Source organism: Pogoniulus pusillus, chromosome 5 (assembly GCF_015220805.1).
Source record: "Pogoniulus pusillus isolate bPogPus1 chromosome 5, bPogPus1.pri, whole genome shotgun sequence".
Taxonomy (NCBI): Eukaryota; Metazoa; Chordata; class Aves; order Piciformes; family Lybiidae; genus Pogoniulus; species Pogoniulus pusillus.
Genome location: NC_087268.1, coordinates 13,136,649 through 13,156,586, shown reverse-complemented (window position 1 = coordinate 13,156,586; position 19,938 = coordinate 13,136,649). Strand labels below are relative to the sequence as shown.

General features: G+C 47.7%; 2 protein-coding genes across 4 annotated transcripts in view; one reads left to right on the top strand and one right to left on the bottom strand.

The window, feature by feature from the left end:
* CCDC191 (coiled-coil domain containing 191) overlaps positions 1-8,120 on the top strand; it is a 28,947-nt gene extending 20,827 nt beyond the window's left edge. Inside the window, exons 12-16 of the mRNA XM_064143274.1 lie at positions 1,108-1,209; positions 2,683-2,826; positions 3,966-4,118; positions 4,459-4,613; positions 6,793-8,120. Of these exons, the coding sequence (XP_063999344.1) occupies positions 1,108-1,209; positions 2,683-2,826; positions 3,966-4,118; positions 4,459-4,613; positions 6,793-6,925 (687 nt within the window). The 3' untranslated portion in view covers positions 6,926-8,120. The remainder of the gene's footprint in view (positions 1-1,107; positions 1,210-2,682; positions 2,827-3,965; positions 4,119-4,458; positions 4,614-6,792) is intronic.
* Positions 450-19,349, bottom strand: ZDHHC23 (zinc finger DHHC-type palmitoyltransferase 23). Of its 3 annotated transcripts, none has more exons than XM_064143273.1 (4): positions 19,152-19,349; positions 18,109-18,801; positions 17,022-17,189; positions 450-771 (listed from the first exon to the last, which is right to left on the bottom strand). In XM_064143273.1, exons 1-4 carry the CDS (start codon positions 19,256-19,258, stop codon positions 696-698), a joined length of 1,044 nt encoding a protein of 347 aa, XP_063999343.1. In that variant the 5' UTR covers positions 19,259-19,349; the 3' UTR covers positions 450-695. The 3 variants fall into 3 exon arrangements, with proteins under 3 accessions (XP_063999343.1, XP_063999341.1, XP_063999342.1); XM_064143271.1 differs by lacking the exon at positions 450-771 and adding an exon at positions 14,546-16,203; XM_064143272.1 differs by lacking the exon at positions 450-771 and adding an exon at positions 14,546-16,203 and having other exon boundaries at positions 17,022-17,180.
* Positions 19,350-19,938: the final 589 nt, after the last annotated feature.

The following is a 19,938-nucleotide window of genomic DNA, read 5'->3' as shown; positions in this document are numbered from 1 at the left end:
AAACTTAACAAATGCAGAACACAGGGATTCAGAACTGCCTTCAGCAATCAGGTTATCAATACATAACTTAGTGTATGGTTTTAATTTCTTAGGGGAAGAGTGAGCAAATACTATACATTAGGGCAAAGAAAGATACAGATAGATGGATGTGGTAGAAAGAACAGTCCCCCTTCCTGTTTGACTTTAGGTTGACAGAGTTTGTCCTCCCTCTCTACTCTGCCCTGGTGAGGCCACATCTGGAATATTGTGTCCGATTCTGGGCCCCTCAGTTCAGGAAGGACAGGGAACTGCTTGAGAGAGTCCAGTGCAGAGCCACAGAAATGATTAAGGGAGTGGAAATCTTCCTTACGAGGAGAGACTAAGGGAGCTTGGAGAAGGGGAGCCTGAGAGGTGACCTCATTAATGTTTATGAATATGTAAAGGGTGAGTGCCAAGAGGATGGAGGCAGGCTGTGCTCAGTGGTGCCCAGTGACAGGACAAGGGGTGACGGGTGGAAGCTGAAGCATAGAAGTCCCATGGAAACATGAGGAAAACTTATCACTGCGAGGGTGACGAAACACTGGAACAGGTGCCCAGGGGGGTTGTGGACTCTCCTCATCTGGAAATGTTCAAGACCTACCTGGATGTGTTCCTGTGTGATCTGGTATAGGTGATCTTGCTCTGGCAGCAGGGTTGGACTGGATGATCTTTCAAAGTCACTTCCAATCCCTAACATTCTGCGGTTCACTGCAGTGGAACAGGCTGCCCAGGGAGGTGGTGAAGTCACTGTCCCTGGAGGTGTTCAAAAAACACAGACAAAAATACGTTCTTAAAAACTGTAGGCCTGGCACTCTGGGACATGGTTTAACTGCCATGGTGGTGTTAGGTTAGTGGTTGAACTTCATGACCTTAGAGGTCTTTTCCAACTGGAACAATTCTATAATTCCTCTTCTGTCCACAGTTCATTGTCCAGCACAGAACATTTCTACTATGTGACAAAGTCTAATTCCTTCTGAAGTTTCAGTTGCAAGTCAATACTAGAGAAATACTGGCTAAGCTTAGAAGTTCTCTGCAGATGTCACATGTGCCAAATTAAATTCTACCTGTCTCTCTTTTCTCTATTTCAAGGCTCAGCTGAAGGCTGAAGAGGAAGCACGACAGAAGAAGGAAGCTGAGGAAAAGAAAGCTCAGCAGGAAAAACGACAAGAAGAGAGAAGGCAGCAGAAGCTGGTGACCACACCCTTCACCTGTTCCCCTTCTTCCTTTCACAGGGACAAGAAGAACCATTACTCACTAGCACTCAGTCAGAAGCCAGAGTCATGTGAACTGAAGGTCTTCATTAGTAGAACAGAGTTCCATAGCATGCATGACCTTCCTACCTTCTGGCAACGTTAGGGGAAAGGGTATGGACAGAACACACCATGTGTTCTCTCTCTCAGGGCTACAAGCCTCAGCTGGTGAATGTTCATTCCTGAGCTATAGCCATATAAACCCCTACAAGAGCAATGTGTTCAGCCTAATTTCAGACTGCTCCTTCCACTAGTATTCACCTCCAGCACACGCAAAGGCAACAGCTACAAACACATGATTTAAAAGTAAACAAGCCTGACAGATATATCAAGGGTAACTTTCCACCCAAAGAACAGAAGGATCCTCTCCTTGGAGCTACCCTAGGAATAGCCCCATGTCATTGTAGGTACATGGAAACGAGCTGTCCTAATAACCCAAATAGCACATTTGAAATCCTACAGGAATTTGACCTGCAACTACTGTTCTACTTGGACTGAGTGTTTTAGGATGTTTGACCTTCATCCTTGAGTCTCAAAGGTAGTACTTTACAGTTACATAATACCCACTTCGATTGCCTGCTGTTTAAGCCAGCTTAAGTGGTAGGCTCTATGTGTAAATTCAAATCATTTTTGGACATGCTTTTAGTCCAACTTTATGAAAAAGCTGCTCCTCGAGCTCACCAAGCATCTCTCCCTCCCCCACCTTAATGAAGGCACATCAGAAGGAGGCTCCTGCTACATCAGGACTGCAGGTAGCCACAGATCATATGTCTGCTACAGTAACAGCAAACTGCAGTGCTGAGGGAAGGCCATGTGCTGATACATGGACCAAGGAAACATCCAGAAATGCCATCATCTTCTATGAGAATTTTCACGGGATGGTTCAGGTTGGAAGGATCTCAAAGATCACCCAGTTCCAACCCCCTGCCATAGGCAGAGACACCTCCCCCTAGAACAGGTCACTCAAGGCCTCATCTAACCTGGCATTGAACACCTCTAGGAAGGAAGCATCCACAGCCTCCCGTGGCTACCTGTTCAAGTGTCTCACCACCCTCAGTGTAAAAAACTTCTTCCTAACGTCTAGTTTAAATCTCCCCCTTGCCAGTTTAAACTCATTACCCCACGTCCTGTCATTACAAGGCTTTGTAAATAGTCCCTCCTCAGCCTTCCTGTAGGCCTCCTTCAGATACTGGAAAGCTACTACAAGGTCTCCTCGAAGCCTTCTCTTCTCCAGAGTTTCTACTACAGCTTCTAGTTTCATGGTTTGTGTCTGGGCTCTGCAGTAATGAAGACAATGCACGTCCCTATTTTCTGTCAGGGCAGGATCTCCAACTCCAATATGACAAATCTGTTGTCATTGCTTAACATCCTTTTTGTCCAGAGTGAATTACAACTACTGCTCTCTGTATCATAGAGACAGCTGGAGAAGCAAAGGAGGCTGGAGAAGGAACAGCAGCTCCAGAAAAAGGCCAGAGATCACTATGAGAAGGTTTTGCTCAGGAAGCTGGGAATGGTGCCATGGAAAAAGCTAAGAGAGCAAGCCAAGGAAAACTTGGTGGTAAGTGCTGAGGATGAATGGACTGGTGCCATGGGAAAAGGAAAAAGAATGGATACAGCATTTAACAGAAACCTGACAAACCTTACCAGGCTCTTAAGCCAAGCAGAGATGGGAACAGCAAAAATTCTCCCTTCACAACGTGCCCTGTATTAGTTCTGTACATCAGCTCATCTGACAATAATCATGAAAGATGATCAAAAAACTGCCAGGATGGCATCCTCATTTATAGCTGATTAAACAGAAACCAAAAGGAATGACTTTCAATTGAATCAGAAGTCATCTTTTGGTAGTCTCCATTTGTCTGCAGTAGTAACTGCCACATGATTTAATGCTAGTAACAGTGGAAGTAGTTTAGTATTGATACAGCCAAAAAAATAAACTGAAATTGTATGACATAAGCCTGTCAGTTCTGCTCCACAGCAAAGCTACTCAGTAAGAAACTGCTAAACTGCTGTAGTTATGGTAGTTAACCCAAGCCCATCACTAGGGCTTTCTCTCTCTTCAGAGTTGCTTCTGATGCAGCATTAGGCATTACTAGAGGCAGGACACCACAAGTGTTAATCCAATGATCCATTCTAGTTTGACTATAGCAGTGCAGAATAGCAAGTGGTAGTTTCTGAGACCTTGACACACAAATATTGCTGATGAAACATTTCCACAGATCACTGAATTGGCAGTTCTTGTCAGGGGTGGACTAATCACACCCAAGTCTATCCCAAAGATGCAGCCAAAGCCCAGGGCTAGGTTGGCAAGCTTCCATTTAAGTCACTGGAACTGCAGCTACTTACAGTACTTGACCAAATGTGTGCAGGTCTCCAGCTGGGAAGAAGTAGAGGGATAACAGCTGCTCTGTATGTCCACCCTGCTGGTCATCCTTATGGACAGGGTTGGACTAAACTGTTGTAAGGCCAGGCATGTGGCTTCATTCACAACAGGTTAAACTGAGGATCTAATCCAAAGAGATATTCTCTAGAAGTGATGCAGCACTGGCCTGGCAGGCTAGTTTCATTCCTTATGCCAATCTTTATTTGTGGGACCTGGTCCTATAAGTTATTCCAGCTGTCAGGCATCTGCTTCCTGGGTATGGTTTATGTAGCCACCAGTCCAAGTTACTAGCTGCTGTCTCTGTCTTTACTCAGGTGGCACAAAGGCACCACTGCTTGGGCCTGCAGAGGAAATGCCTGATGGCTTGGCTCCAGGACACCCAGGAGAGCCTCATGAAGAAGATGTCTTGGGCTGAGGACTTCTATTCCCGTTCATTGCTAAGACAGGGCTTCAGGAGCTGGCTAAAGGTTTGCCTGCAGGAGCAGCTGCCCCTGCTGCACTTTCTCACACCAGAGTGCCACTTCATGCACCTACAGCCTCAACCTTTGCTAAATTACACTGTCCCCATTCCAACAACATCATTGACTTCTTCAGAAGCCTTCTTCTCTCCATCATTCTCCTTCATCCAAGACACTCTCCTATGTACTGCTGCTCCACCTTTGTACTCTCTCACCCTGCTCCTTGCTGGTTTTCCTTCACTGCTGTCTACTTTGCTCTTCACTGCCAATCTCAGCACTGTTCTCTTCCTGGGCCATGGATTAGGAGAAAGAAGCCATTCTTACCTCTCTTTCTATCCTTGTTCTCTAGTACAAAGATTATCTCTCAACTCTGGAGGAGAAAGTCAGTACCCTCCATGCTGGTTACCTCATGAGGAAGTACTTCTGGGCATGGTTTCATATGGTCATGGAGGAAAAAACTACCTTATGGGAGAAGCTGAAGATTGCTACTGAACACAGTAACAAGTAAGTGCACTCTCTTGCCAGCAGTTATTTTTACCTACATTTAATATCTGCCCCCTTGATTATTTTAGAGGCTACTTTTGACAGGTCAATTATCTGCTCCCCAAGAATATGTGACACAGGTTCTTTATTGCTGGTATTTTGCTTCTGTGATATACACAGACAACACCATTAGAGGTTTATGGTAAGAATTTTCCATGCAGCCTAGGAAAAAAAGTTAGTTGTACTCTTCACAGGACTCTTAAATCTGCTGAAAAAGAATACAGTGAAAGTGGCTAAGTAGCTAAAACTTTCTAAGCTGATTAGCAGATCTGGCCATGCAAGCTTATGCTAAAGCTGCCTTAAGAACATCTTTAAGTACAATTATAGCTTGCCAAATGACTGGGCAGGAATTACATTGTATTGTCTTACAGCAGATGATTTAGTTCACAAATCCAAAACTGATCAACTAGAAACCCTACTTAAGGAATCTTCCACTTTATGTCATTGTCAGCCTGACTTGGCAGTGAGAACTACAGCAGACAGTTCTGCTGTTCATGACTGGAGCTGGACACACCCAGTTCAGTTACTGTTCATAACATTTTAACAGAGAGAAACAACTATTGTCACAGTTCAGCAGAAAACAGAAGCATGTTCCCCTACCTCACCATGAAAGCATGCCCACTGCCCACAGTCATAAATTGGCTGCACATGGGCACAGAGATCAAATAGGATCCTCAACACCTTGTAGGAAAGATTAAATCACCTCCTTTGTGGTAGAAGAAACCTGTTCTAGCTTGCCATGTCAGTAAGATCAGAACAGTGCACCATCTAACCCAACAAGCCATCAAACTGGAAGAACACGGGAAAATTCAGACCTAGGAAGAGACTAGATTCATTCTGCACATGACCTCTTATCAGCAGCATAATTGCCTGTCATTCCTCATTACCTCTTCCCCCACTGACTGGCAAAGGGCAGTTCAGTCCTTGACATAGAAGACTGTTCTTTAGACAGGACCATTGCTCCCTGTTGCCATCTGGGAACCCAGGGCAAGGCACCTTTGATGGGGTAATTAAAATCAGGTAAGAATTGGAGCCTAGCTGGCTGCACTCCCAAGTGATTAGTCTGGACTAAACAAGCCCGATTTTTTCCTGAAGAAACTGCTTTCAGAGACTTTGTTTATTCTTCAAGAAACATCTTTCATCTTCAGACTGCTAAGCAAACAGCAGCTAATGAATCCTGTCCGAGGGAGGAACAAAATTCTTGGGGGAAAGGAATAGAGAAGGGCACTGTGTTCTTCCCTGGCATGATTGACATATTAATGGAATGGTCTGCATGCAAATGTTTAGTGTCTCACAGCCCTGACAAGAAAGGATAAATTTCAGGGGAGTTGTTCCCCTTCCCCCAAACAGAAGTCATCTTTTGATTACCTGTTGTGTTAGGCACAACAGCTGGGGTCGGAGTGGCTGGAGAGCAGCCAAACAGAGAGGGATCTGGGGGTGCTGATTGATACCCGCCTGAACATGAGCCAGCAGTGTGCCCAGGTGGCCAAGAGAGCCAGTGGCATCCTGGCCTGCATCAGGAATGGTGTGGTCAGCAGGAGCAGGGAGGTCATTCTGCCCCTGTACTCTGCACTGGTTAGACCACACCTTGAGTAATGTGTTCAGTTCTGGGGCCCCCAGTGTAGGAAGGACACTGAGATGCTTGAGCGTGTCCAGAGAAGGGCGATGAGGCTGGTGAGAGGCCTTGAGCACAGCCCTACGAGGAGAGGCTGAGGGAGCTGGGATTGTTTAGCCTGGAGAAGAGGAGGCTCAGGGGAGACCTTATTGCTGTCTACAACTACCTGAAGGGTGGTTGTGGCCAGGAGGAGGTTGCTCTCTTCTCTCAGGTGGACAGCACCAGAACAAGAGGACACAGCCTCAGGCTGTGCCAGGGGAAATTTAGGCTCGAGGTGAGGAGAAAGTTCTTCACTGAGAGAGTCATTGGACACTGGAATGGGCTGCCCGGGGAGGTGGTGGAGTCGCTGTCCCTGGAGCTGTTCAAGGCAGGATTGGACGTGGCACTTGGTGCCATGGTCTAGCCTTGAGCTCTGTGGTAAAGGGTTGGACTTGATGATCTGTGAGGTCTCTTCCAACCCTGATGATACTGTGATACAAGTCTGCACATCATCACTTTGTTCTTTGTGTCCCCACTTTCTTTAAGGAAACTCATGCTGAATGCACTGAAGGCGTGGAGGCAGTACCCATTACTGATGAAAAAGGAAAAAGAAAGAGAGGAGAGGAAAAACCAGCTACGTAGGAGAGTAGCTGAAATTCTCCCCAATTTCCAAACATGACAGAAGAGAGTCAAAGGAAACTGGGAAAGCAGAAGAGACTGACCCTGTCCAGTGCTGTTTTCCTACTAATAGACAGAAATTCAAGGGGAGGTCCTGTCCAGTGCAAGGGATTTTGCAACCAAAGGAAACTCCCTGGGGTCACTGCTGTTTTAAACTAAGCATGTAGGGACTTTTTCTATTTCATTTTGCACTTCAGCAGGTCAGCCCCTGCAGGGTCCTCCTAACGTGAGGCATGTCTTAGCTGGTGGCAGTGAGACCTAGGTAACTGAAGCCTAGCACAGGGTATGCTTCAAGGCCAATACCATTTCCATGTGCAGAGCTGTAGCACTTACACAAATCCTTCTCTTTCACAGAAAGCACACAACTGGGCTACTCCCATTTTTCCTTAAGGAGCAACCTGGTGCTTTTGTGTTGCCAGTACTCTGTAGGGCAACACAGTTTGACCAGAGAGAGAACAGACCTGACTGTCAGCTGACTGCTAACCACTGCTGTGAACTTGGCCACCCAGAGATTAGCTTCTAGCTAATTATGCCAGGAAAGTTTGGATGGAAGGAGGAAAGAGCTATTTAGACAAATCATATTTACTAATTATCTAGATCACAGCATCACATATGGACCATCTAAAACCTGGATTCTCTTTCAAGGGACTGTCTAGCTTGCTGCACAACAGGCCAGCTCACAAGCATAGTGCTTTGATTTTGCTGTCAAAGAGTGATTCTGCTTATAAACCTCTATCTTCTTGTCATTTAAACATTTCCCAAGCTGTTTAAGTGTAGTGTTTAAGGATGTATTGTACAAGTGTGTCTGGGCCTTTTCACTTGCTACAGCACTTCAAAAGAAAGCACCAACAATGCAAGAGAAAGGCAAGCTGCATTTTTATATAAGCTACAGCTGGCACGACTAAAATGAGAGTTTCTTATTGCTGTTTAACCTTACCCTACCTGCATTATGCTGCAGGTAAATGCTGTTAAGGTACAGTGTGTCTTGTCTTAGCAACAGCATAAGGCAAGAATCTGGAATCACTTCCCCCTCACAAGAAGACAAGCAAAGTTCTCTCCAAAAGCATTTGGCACTTAGAACACTTGGATAACATCAGGAAGAAGACAGTTTACTGTTATCCACTGCATCAACTAACTTTTAAACCTGTACATGTACTGAAAGCTTCCAATAAACCCAAACCTGAAATGAACACAAAGTTATGGTGTGAACTGTGTCAGAAGACAGCTGAATGGCATTAAACGGAAGTCCAGGGTCAAGCACTAAGCACTGTGAGTGAAGGACAGGTCATGTATCCAAGCACAACAGCAAGCTCCAGAGCTTTAATGTTGGGAATTTTCCTATGATGAGAGCTTACAGGGATGTGGTCAGAGCCAACCCACCCACACAAGCCAGGCTGCTAAGCAGACTCTTGGTCTGAATGCAGGTCTGAAGACAGCTGTCACTCCCAGGTCACCTCCCACAGTGATTCTCTACAACACACCAGCATTTTCCATCTCCCAAAGGCTGATTACATACCTGACCACCAGCAGGTCAGATGAGCATGTTATCCAAGTGCAGGGAGCTGAAGGTGCCTCGTGGAGCGTGGGTGAGCACAGACCATCTGTCTGCATTCAAAGGCAGATTGTGAGAGGAAGCGACAAGCTGAGAGAGGGCTGAGTAACTTGTCTTGCAGCAACGTATGAGCACTGCACAAGGGTAGTGTCCTTCCCACAGAACTGAGCCAAAGAGGCAGAAGAAGCAATGCTGGGAGTCTGAGCTACCAAACTAATGCCCCAGTGCAGCCATCAGCCATATACTTGGTGCTAACAGCAGCAAGCTGTGGTGTCACAGTAGCAGCCCTCTTCCCCTTGATACACTCTCTCCCATACAGTACGTACCAAACTTCCAGAACCAGTTTGTGCTCCCATGTTAATGGTGGCCTTCTCCTAAGATGACTTCATCCTCAGCCTGAGCTTGGGAATTAATACAGCATGGAAAGCCTCCAAGCCACCTGTTATGGAAGGCAGAGGCTGAAAGGCAAGGACATAAGGACTTCCTTTGAGAGAAGGTAGCATTACAGCCAGCCAGAGACAGGACATACTGGAGCTTTAAGCAGAGCAGCAGAACTACTGGGGCAGTAGTGTGAGTGAGCCCACATGCAGCCTAGTCTTGACCCCAGTAACAGGCAGAGCAGATGTTGAGTCTACATCTCTCGACTAAAAGGGTGCCCCAAAGCACTGGGTACTTTGCTATGCATCCAGCTTACTGAACTGTAGACTTTTTTCCCCAGCATTGCCACACTTACACATTTTGTCCAAGGCCCACAGGTCCCACTCAACATCCATGAAAAAATGCTGCCTATGTGGAGCATAACTCTCCCCAGAGAACTCGATGTACAGTCAACACTTTTGGAACTGTACTTCCAACACTTTCACCTTCTGTGGCTTTCTTCTAAGTGGTTTTGAAAAAGACTGTCCTGTGAAAATGTACTTAGGCTGGGCAGTTTCAGCAGAAAGAAGCCAGAAGATCAGGAGCTGCCTGTGATACCCCTTTGCCCTTGCCTACTGCAAATTCAGTTCTGGTACAGAGCTGAAGCTTCAGCTGGATTCACATGAGGGACAATGATCAGTTACTCTTCCCCTTACCCACTGATGCTATGATGGAGCATTTACAGTGTGGGTGGTGGGACACTGGAACAGGTTGCCCAGGAAAGTTGTGAATGACCCCTCCCTGGAGGTGTTCAAAGCCAGGCTGGATGAGGCCTTGCACACCCTGGTCTAGTGGAAGGTGTCCCTGCCCATGGCAGGGGGATTGGAGCTAGGTGATCTTTAAGGTCTCTTCCAGGCTGAGCCATTCTATGAATGAGGTGCATTCATACTGAACAGGGTCTGAATCAAAGTGGAGATGAGAAGTCCCTTGACTTCCCCAGTCAATCTACACCTGGATAGAGCAACTCGTGCCCCCTTGGCATAAACAGGGCTCTGCCCAGTGATGCTGGTAAAGTACTACACAGGACACCCCTAAAATCCTTGGCCTGATGTTAGAGTTCTTCAAACTAAAGGTCCTGCAAACATTTTTGAGCAGAATGGCAGCACATGAGAAAGCTTGATAACACTGAGGAAACAGCTCCGGCATGAAGCTGTGCCACAGCACCTCTCTGCTCCACCACTTAGTTACATGCAGATGTCAATGCCTTAATGATGGTCATCAGCCCACACTCTCACAGCACAGGCACACTCCTGCCTGTCAGCTGCTTGCTTTTCTTAGCAAGAGAGGGAGATTGCTGCACAGCCAGACTCTTTCTACTGTGCTGGGAGGTGGGGGAGGATTTGCACTTCAGCGCAACAGCAAACACCGAACCCTGAAGCGCCTGCAAACTCCTCTTCTCCCCAGCCCCATCTCCTGCCAACACCTGCTGGAATTCTTATGTGCCTTCCCAAAAACCTTGATCACAGAAAGTATCTTCACAGAGTGGTAAGGGTTAGAAGGGACCTCTGAAGACTATCTAGTCCAAGCCCCTCTGCCAGAGCAGGATCACGAAGTATATCACATAGAAGCACATCCAGGTGGATTTTGAACACCTCCAGAAACAAAGTTTCCACAACCTATCTGGGAAACCTGTTCCAGTGCACCAGTCCCCTTCAGGGGTTCCCAAGCCCAGCTCAAACTGGATTTTAAACAGGGCCTGAAGCATTAAACAATTTTCTCTGCACCCCACAGGCAAACAAGACTATCTAAGGACAGATAGTTAACTTGGGAAGGGTCCATGAACCACTGCAGAACGATCCATCTTTGCAGACCTGTTGTGCATTAGGGAAACCAGCCATGGTAGCACACCTGGCTGCCCTGACAGCCATGCTCCTGCTGTGTAGGAGCAACATGGCAAGCCACAAAAAGAATAAAAGCTGTGGAGTTGGCTCACACATCCCTGTCATCAGCATTGCAGTTAGTGAAACTGGTGGCTGATGAAGTGTCACTCCTGCACACACCATTCTTGCCTACCTACAAACCTGGTTTGCTGCTAGTGCAAGTAGCAGCAAGTGCAAAATTATCTTCAAAGAGAGATAGCTGAAGAGCAGAAGGTACCATCCAGGCAAGTCAAAGCAGAGCTCAGGAAACAATCAAAGGCACCTGTGATTTTACTCATTAAAAGCCATCTTGCCTTTCAGTAGATGTCCTGACATACTGAGAACCAAAAGCTACATCTTTTCCCACCACCAGCACAAAGAACATCTGCATAACTCCCAGACATGGCTTAGAAGAGGGCACTGATAATTCTTCCTTTTTAGGGTTCTAGATGTCTTGTGCACAGATGTAGGAAGGAAAGCAAGACACTCATCAGATACTGATAATTGCTTTCTCGTGAGATACAAGATCCCAATTTGAATCCGCACTGCAGGGGAATATCCTGAGTTTCCACAGTTGTGAGAACTCCCAGCAGATCTCTGCTTCATTCCAACACAAATAACCCCAAAGGCCAGCTTTTGCAGAACTAGAAAGACGCTTGCTTCCTAGCTTTGCCTTAGCCTGTTGCTCCTTTATTCCCAAGTCCAGCTCACAGCTAAACAGCCATGAAGTGATGGCAGCTAGATCTTGGTCATTCGACCTGGCTGAGTGTACTGGCATAAAATCAACAGGACACTCCACAGATCATTTCCAGTAATTTATTTGGATTCATAATTGCATCCATTTGGAAACACTGAATACAATGCAAAATGGACACAAGTGCACACACACACACACACACACACACTGCCCTTTCAAAGCTCACAAATTAAGTTTCATAACATTTCTTCCTAAAGTGTAGGGTGAAAAAAAAAAACCAAACAAGTCAACCAAAACATTCCACTCTCCAAGGTAGACAGTTCATCCAGAGCCTTCACATTATCATTAGAGGAGTTCCATACAGACAAGATCTTGGAAGGCTGAATTCCCACAGTCCAGAAAGAACCTCGCCTGTCCACAGGAAGAATTTTGATACACAAACATCCTGGAAGTGGAATAAAGTCCTAGGAAACTGTAGAGTTCTTAGCCATATAGGAAAATACATCCATAGTCACACACGCTTCCTGTCCTAATTAGACAATATACATTCATATAGAAGGAAAATATCAAGCACATAATTAAGACATTAGGCAGTGAGGCAGTATCCATTTTATCTTCAGAATAAATTTTACAGCAAATGGTTTCATTAAGACACTTGAAAGCAACCTACTTTGAAGGAAAAAAAAAAGCACCATCATAGCATGAAGGCTGAATTGTGATTAGTAGTCACAAGCAGTGCCAACTCAGGCTCACCAGTGACTTTTGCCATTTGAGGACAAGTTAAATGGAGAAACAGTCCATGTTTCAACCTGTGACTTGCCTACAAAAAAGCACGATGGAAGAAGACAAGAGTGCCAAGCCACCATTTACAAGGAGTATCTAATGGTGTACAGTTCTTAGTATAGTCACTGAACAGTTGGGTGTTGGCATTCGGACATGAAAGGTTTAACGTTATGGCAGCAGCAACATCATAACCCTGTTGCCTTAAGGGGAGCCCTGCCCCGGCCTGCAGAAGTGCACACGATCTGCAAAACAACAAATGCCTCTAAAAAGGTCATGGTTAAAGTAGGATAAACTAAATCCAAGTCTGGGCAGAGAAACATCAAGGCTATAACCAAAATCCTTCCCTGCTTCTGACCAGCTCTGCCTGCTCTCTTCTAACACAGGGAAAACTTTGCAAGGGGCAGCAGGGTACTGTTTTCTGCACTGCCAGGTACATGTACAGTTTTACAGGTGAGATACCAGTCTTTGCCTCAAGGCCACACACACGACCTACAAGTCACCTGTCAAATGCAGCTTGCTCCTGCTGCTGCAACACACAGAGTATGGATCTCGGCAGCTAACAACACAGTGTAAGTCCAAGGACTAAGTCTTTACAGCTAGGTTTTAACACTTTTCTATCAGTGTGGCAAACAACAAGTTCAGCGAGAAAGTAGGAAAGAAAATTTTCTTTAGTGCACAAGAGACCACAACAGTCTGCTCTTGCTAGGCAGACAAGAGGGAGTGTTATCCTTCAAGGGTTTCTTTCTCATTCTCAGAGCTATTAAAAAGGAGAGCTCCAAGGTATGCATCTCTGAAGCTCATAACTCTTACCCTTTTTATACTTCCTGTTACTTTACACTTGCCACCTCCCGAGGCATTCACAAGGTAAATCCTCTCAGGAAGAAGCCAGGATGTGAAACAAAAGCCATGTCTTAAAAGTCACCACTGCTGTTCAGATTACAGCATATGAAACTCCTGTTCACTGAGGAATCAGCAGTATGTTCTCCTCCTAAAAAACACCCCAGCCTTGCCACTCTTAGTGTACCAAAAGGTTCTAATTCCCTGAGAATGAATGCAAAAATAAAATTAATGCTTTACCCCACTACATTGAAGTGTGCTTGTCCAAAGTATGGAATGGTTACATTAGTCCAAGGTTGTTTGTTCCTAATTTGCACTCAAAAGTCCACAGTCTGGGAGAACACCACAAGACAGAGTCTCGGTGTGAGCAGTTCAAATCTCCCACCACCAGCAGTCACTGAGACAAGGCTACGCAGACAGGCTGCAAAATAATAACCAGTCTCTGCCTGTGGGAGACAGTGAGCACAACAGGGTCAGGCACTGCCAGAAAATGATCTGTGATCTGCTCCACTCTGTTTTCTCCCAATCAGGAGGAGCAGGAGTCTGAGAAAACACTTGTTCCATATCTGTAAATGTTCCCAGAGCTCCTTCAGCTCATGGGCACATGATTGACTTCTGCACTCACAGGGACAGAGATGTTGGCTACCTGCACTGCAGTTCTTTTTTAGCCCAGGAGGTCATTCTGCTTTAATCTTCCCAAGTGCCAGGAGGATGAGATTTGAGATCACAAGCATGTTAGCCCATAGCATCCAAGTCTCCAGGGTTGAAAAGCTCAGCAGGCACCACAAAACCCTTATGTGCCACAGAAATGTTTACAAATAACTCATGTGAAGACAATGTCTTTATGTGACTCTAAACTGGGACGGTCAAGTTCCAAGGTCTAATTAGAAGATGACAGATGAACAGTTAACATAGTCCAGCTGGGTGTCACCTTTTTGATTTTAGGGCCAGAGAAGTGGTCAGAAACCTCTTAGTGTTCAGTTAGAAGCAGGAAGCAAGAGGTGTCCCCCTTACCTCCTTATAAAAGATTGATCATCACATGAAAAGAATAAGACAAAACAAATGATACTCAGTAGGTCAGAAACTCTTCCTGCACATCCACATTGCAATTGCAGCAGCTCCTCAATTATCTGCTGGCTATAGAAAGTGCTGCTTGAGGAAACCAAAGAATGCAAAGAGTGACATGTTCTTCACCTTAAGCTGGGACATATAATCAAGAGCACACACACCAAATAATGTCAGGGATCTCAAGGGAGACCCCCAGGCCTGCTACCTTTTGGCACCACGTCATCTGTCCATTCTTTAGAGATAAAGCACTGCAGTGCATAGTGAATTGGCCTCCCTCAGCCAATATCCCCCATCTGCCAATCACACGTGGAATCAGGGACATGTATCATCTGTGCATCCTGCACACATCTAAGGACATCAGTAGCTAGAACAAGGCTCTTTCCTCTGCTTCTGCATCTTGGGCCATAACTCTTGCTGCTGGTCCAGGCTTTTCCAGCTAGACCCTTCAGACTACTGGTAGCCAACATGTGGAAAGGGTTTAAAACAGAAAAACACCAACAATAAAACCCCAGCACAAACCCCAAAAACTATCCCCACCAAAATTTTGCGGTTCAGCTGCAGCTCAAGCCTGGGCAATAAAACGGTTGCAGGCTCATGTGGAACAAGATGCATTCTTGCAGAGCACATTCAACACATTCAGCTGCCAGTGCAGGTCTCATCCACCCCAAAATGAGAGAGCTTTAACACGTCTCCCTACATACAGAAACTGACTGCTTCTTAGCTTCTTAGCTTGAGAAAACAAATCTACAGTCAGGCAGCTTCACAGTGACTGGATTGAAAAGAGACAGGATCACAGGGTTACTAGCAACACAACCAAAAATCCTGTCCACAGAACTGTCTAGTCTTCCACAGACACCCTTCTCCCATAGAGGGAGAGAGAGGTAGTTTCCATAAAGCTACAGTAACACCATACAGTATTTGTTTTCCCCTGAGTCCACTGTTAATGTGTTGCTCCAAAATATCTCCTCCTTACTTGGTATTTTGACCTGCTGTCTCATGTCACAATCTATAATCAGAGCAGAAATGCTTACAGGCAGACAAGTCTCCAAGCCAGCACAGACCTATCTTGCAGAAAGAATGACAAGATTGAAGATGACAGTGTCTTCTCACCCAGCTGGACAGATAAGGATGGAATAACAACTTTAGGGGTAAAGGGATGAATGTATCTTAAAAAGCCCTACAGGAACGTTGTTCACAAAGGCACTTAATGCAAGCACATATACAACTGTATGGAACAGAAGATAGAAAACAAACCCTAGAACACATCAGAGGAGGGTGCTGTTCAGCAACTGCCTAGACAGATGCTTCTAGCCAGAGCTTGGCTTCTGCAGGGGTCCATCTGTTACCAGTATCAAAAGTTCATCCTCCTGACGTGTCTGAAATGTCAACTGTAGGTACCAGACAAGAATCCCTTGACCTCTGCAGGAACTGGTGCACACTCTGAAATCCAGCAGTGGGTTCCTCTTGATGCCAGGGTTTACATCCAACAAAACCCCCAAGTTCTCAAAACCTTGTGCTCTTCCTCCTGCTGAGCTCAGCTGTACAAGTTTCCCACAACAGAAGAAGGCAGCAGGCTCCTTCTCCCCACGTTTGTGCATATGGCTTACCGCTTTCTGCATGCTGTTGCTGGCTCCCAACACGTGAAGAACCATTCTGCCTGGGAAAGCTTCTGATGTTGTCAGTGACAGGACAGGCAGCCCATACACTGACCATGAAAGGGTGTGGGAAGAGTGAGTACTAGTGGAAGGGGCCATTTCCCCACTAAAGAAAGTCAATGTCATCTGTATAAAGAGGGGTGTCACACAATGTCTTCAGCAGAGCGCTGGGGAGGAGAAGATCCCAGGCTCAAGAAATGGCTCCAGTTGCATAGGAAGCCTCTATTATACTGGCCAGTGTCTATCACTAATCCACCCAGGAGCCTGCGCCCAGCGTTGTCCCGCAGAGCCAGCCGAGCTTCCCTCTCGGTCACATTGTAGCTGATGTTCAACAGCTGGATAAGGAGGATGTATCCCATGCCAGCTGTTACAATGGCACAGTACCACACACAGGTGAATGACAGAGCAGAACTAGTAGCAGGGAAAAAGACAGGAAGGAAGCCATTTAGTTTTGGAGCAGCTGCTTTAGAGTGACTTTCCCTGGTAATCGCTATCCTTTCAAATCCCTGTCTACATCTGCCACAGTGATCTCACTTTGCTGCTTTCATCAGATAATCCTTACAGGCTTCCTCAAAATTAAAGCTTCAGGGCTTACTTAATGAGAGCTTCTAGTGCTACTAGAGCTACTCTCACATGTTACTACTGAACTACCCAGCTCTTTGCTCTTACTGCTGCAAAGGTACTCTGTCCTTATTTAAGGATACCACAACGCTCACACTTGATAGAACATGAAATGAAATACAGGGGAAGAAAGAGTCACTCATGCTAGTGTACTCTGCTCACTGGCAGCACCAGTCTCTCTCCAAACCAGCATCCAATGCTCCTCACTATCCTCCATGCCAGACAAGGCACATTAATACTGTCTGCTCTAAGCAAGTAACTCAGAGAGACAGTCACAAGAGAAACAGCAAAGGAGAGAGACACAGAGAGAAACAGCATATAGATCCCAGACTGCCAGGCTCTCACCTACAGCTGTGGCAAGCACATTTAAAGCTGTGTCTATACTGGGACACAATAAAGACTTCAAATCTCAGTTTCTCTGAATTTCAGGCTCCCCACCCTTGACAAAGCCATTGATGCACACCTGCCTTCCAGAGCTTTTTATAGAGCACTTTTTGGCCACTTCGAGAGCCAACACTACTGGCCTAGTGCACAAAATGAAGAACAGGAGATAAGTTGCCTGATCAAGTCCATTCCCACCCTGGTTCAGTCCCAGACAGACATCTCACCTGTAGTCAGAATAGGCCCCAGGGCAGTAGAACAACGCCACAAATGGAGTTCTACCACTACAGATGGTGTGCAGGGTCAGCGTAATCCCGTACACTGCAGTGAGCATGAAGAAGGAGAGGGCAAGGATGAATGCTTGGTGGTTCCGCTCCCCTACACAGCTGTTAATCCTCCAAAAGGAAAAGAGAGATTATTTCACTTAAAAAGAAAACTGGTTTCTCTTTCCTCCTCCCTTCCCCAGAACCTAATTTCCAAGGTATTTATATACAACACAAGCTAAGAACTTTGAAACAAGTTCAAAGAAGCTGTACAGCTTTTTATAGAAAGGTTATAGGCATAAGTCAAAAGACCCAGAGAGAAGTGGTAGTAGGCTGTTGACTTCAATCTTCCACTACGTATGCAGATCATAGAATTAGACAATGGTAGGGGTTGGAAGGGACATCTAGAGATTATCTAGCTCAACCTCCCTGCCAAAGCATGATCAGCTAGGATAGGTCACACAGGAATGTGTCCAGGTGGGTTTGGAAAGTCTTCAGAGAAGGAGACTCCACAACCTATCTGGGCAGTCTGATCCAGTGCTCCAGCACTCTCATAGTGAGGAAGTTTTTCCTCATGTGTCACTGAGACACACCTAGAACCTACTGCTCCTTGGTTCCAGTACTGCATGCACCCAGCTAGCTTTAGCCTCCCTTGCCTCTGGAGAGCACTAATGCAAGTTAACTAACTAGAGGATTGCCAGGGCTCCACAGAACAAGTCTGAAAAAGCAAACAAACAAAACCGCAAGGCACACACACACACAAAAAAAACACCAACAAAACCACCACACCCAAAAACCCACCTGGATGAAAACAAGTAGAGAACCAAAGAGCAATTCTGAACTCATGCTGTAGAAGTTACCAACTATCAGGTTAACCCACTTACGATACAGTTGTCTAAACGGTTCTTTCATCTAAACATACTGTGTTAAAGAACATCTTGCACATAACAATAACCCCAGTTAACAGGGAATATCAAAAACACCCCAAAGCCTGGAAGGAGAAGAAGAGAGAGAACACACACACATGCAGCCACAGCAGCATAAAACCTACCAGACACAGTGATGGTCCAGTCTCTGCACACACCTGCCGCAGAGCCGGCAGTGCCCGGCTCGGGCTGGTCTGACTAGCTGGCATTTAGCGCACCAGTCCTTTTTGACACCTTCTGGCTCCTCAGCTGACATCCTGGAATAGCCTTTGGCCTCCCCATTCAGAGCACGGCTACTGGCAGCTCCCGACGTGGCGACACCATTGGAGCCCCCTTTAACACTTCTGCTGGATAAACCCTGGTGCGATGATCTCTTATTGCTTGATGAGATGGGAAGGTAGCCGGGATCCTTCTTGGCTCGAGACAAGGCTGCAAGCATAAGAATTAACCCACAAGTGAGAGTGCCCACTTGGGAATACTCTAGGTGGCCTCGGGGAACCACTTCCTGCAGAAACACGTAGTACATGTAGCCCAAGGAGAAGAGCCCCAGGCTCAAGAAGAAAAGGGTCCGTTCCTTCCGCCTGTGGGTGAGGTAATAGTACCACAGAACCACAACGGGCAGAGACGTCAAGATGACGAGCCCCAGCAAGAAGTGAAGTGCGGCAACGTGGAGGAAGACGGGCAGCAGAACCAGCGGCGGCACGAGGCTGAGGTTGATCTTCACAGCCCCCGCGAACCAAGGAATCCGCACTCGGTCCGCCACGGTGTCCACAATTCTTTCCAGAGTTCCCGGGGACAAAGATTTGCCCGTTAGCCACCTGTTAGGGAGGAAGCGCAGACGCCGGCTAACAGACAGAGCCGCGAACCCGAGGCCCTTTCCCCTGCCTCGTCCCGCTCCGACGCGCCCAGCCCAGATGCCGCTCGCTTCCCGTTCCTCCTTTACCGTCAAGTTCCCTCACGGAGCGGCGCGCAGCTCTCCCACCCTCAGGGCGGCAGCCCCGCGGAGGGTACCGACAGCCCCCAGAGCTTCCTACTTGGAGAGAGGACACCCAGAGCCCCGCGGGTCGCCGCTGGGAGCGGGAAGATGTCTCTCAGCCAGACTCCTCTCCGCCTAGGGACGGAGGAGAATCCAGCGGGCCAGGGGTGGCACCGCCCGCGGTGCCTTTACCTCTCGCAGCCCTCGTCCAAGTCCTGGCAGTCGCAGCAGCACGCCGCCAGGTGGTTCCTCTGGCCCCTCCGGTCCACGTATTCGCAGCAGCAGAGCGGCTCCTCCATCGCCGCTAGCCCCGCCGCGCCCTTGCCCGTGACCCTCCCTCAGAGCCGCCACCGGGCCAGCGAGGCGGCTCCGGCACAGCCGCGCCGCCGCCGCCGCGGCAGCCGCCCCGCCCCGCCCCCTGCCAGCCGCAGGTGCCTCGCGCTCGCGCCCGCCACCTCCTCCGCCACAGCAGCCCCGCCCTCCCGGCGGCGCGCGGCCGCCATTGGCCGCCCCTGCCCGCCCGCCTCTCCCGCAGGCGGAGGTGTGCGGCGGGGGGAGACTGCGAGGCGCCCCTCCGCGTCCCTCGGGGGCCACGGCCTATCCACCTGACGGCCCAGCTGCCCAATGCCGGCCCGGCAGAGGCGGAGCGTGACGCGACGGCACCTGGCTTAAAGGAACAGTGCAACAGGTGGGAGGGCACCGCGGGATCCCGCCGCCACCACCACCGCCCCCGGCCGGGGCGCGACCCCAGCTCAGCTCAGCCCAGCCCGCGCGTCCGCAGACTGGCAAAACAGGACCGAGCGGCTCTGCTGCGCCCCGGGGCTGGACACGCGTGGCTGCGAAAGTCTCCCACAGTGCACACTGGAATCTACGTGCTGGAGGGTTACGGCCAAGGACTCCAGATTTTTAGGATTCAGGCGGGACACACTGAGCATCACCTCAGAACCACCACTGCCCCACAACCACCGTCCTCGGTCCA

What these genes read in the sequence shown, in the direction of transcription:
- ZDHHC23 (XM_064143271.1), bottom strand. Translation starts at nt 19,258, where the DNA reads ATGGAGGAGCCGCTCTGCTGCTGCGAATACGTGGACCGGAGGGGCCAG. An exon ending in TTGGACGAGGGCTGCGAGAG is followed by an intron (nt 18,802 to 19,151) that starts GTAAAGGCACCG and finishes CCTCCCTAACAG; the next exon opens with GTGGCTAACGGGCAAATCTT. An exon ending in GGGGCCTATTCTGACTACAG is followed by an intron (nt 16,204 to 17,021) that starts GTGAGATGTCTG and finishes CCCTGCTACTAG; the next exon opens with TTCTGCTCTGTCATTCACCT.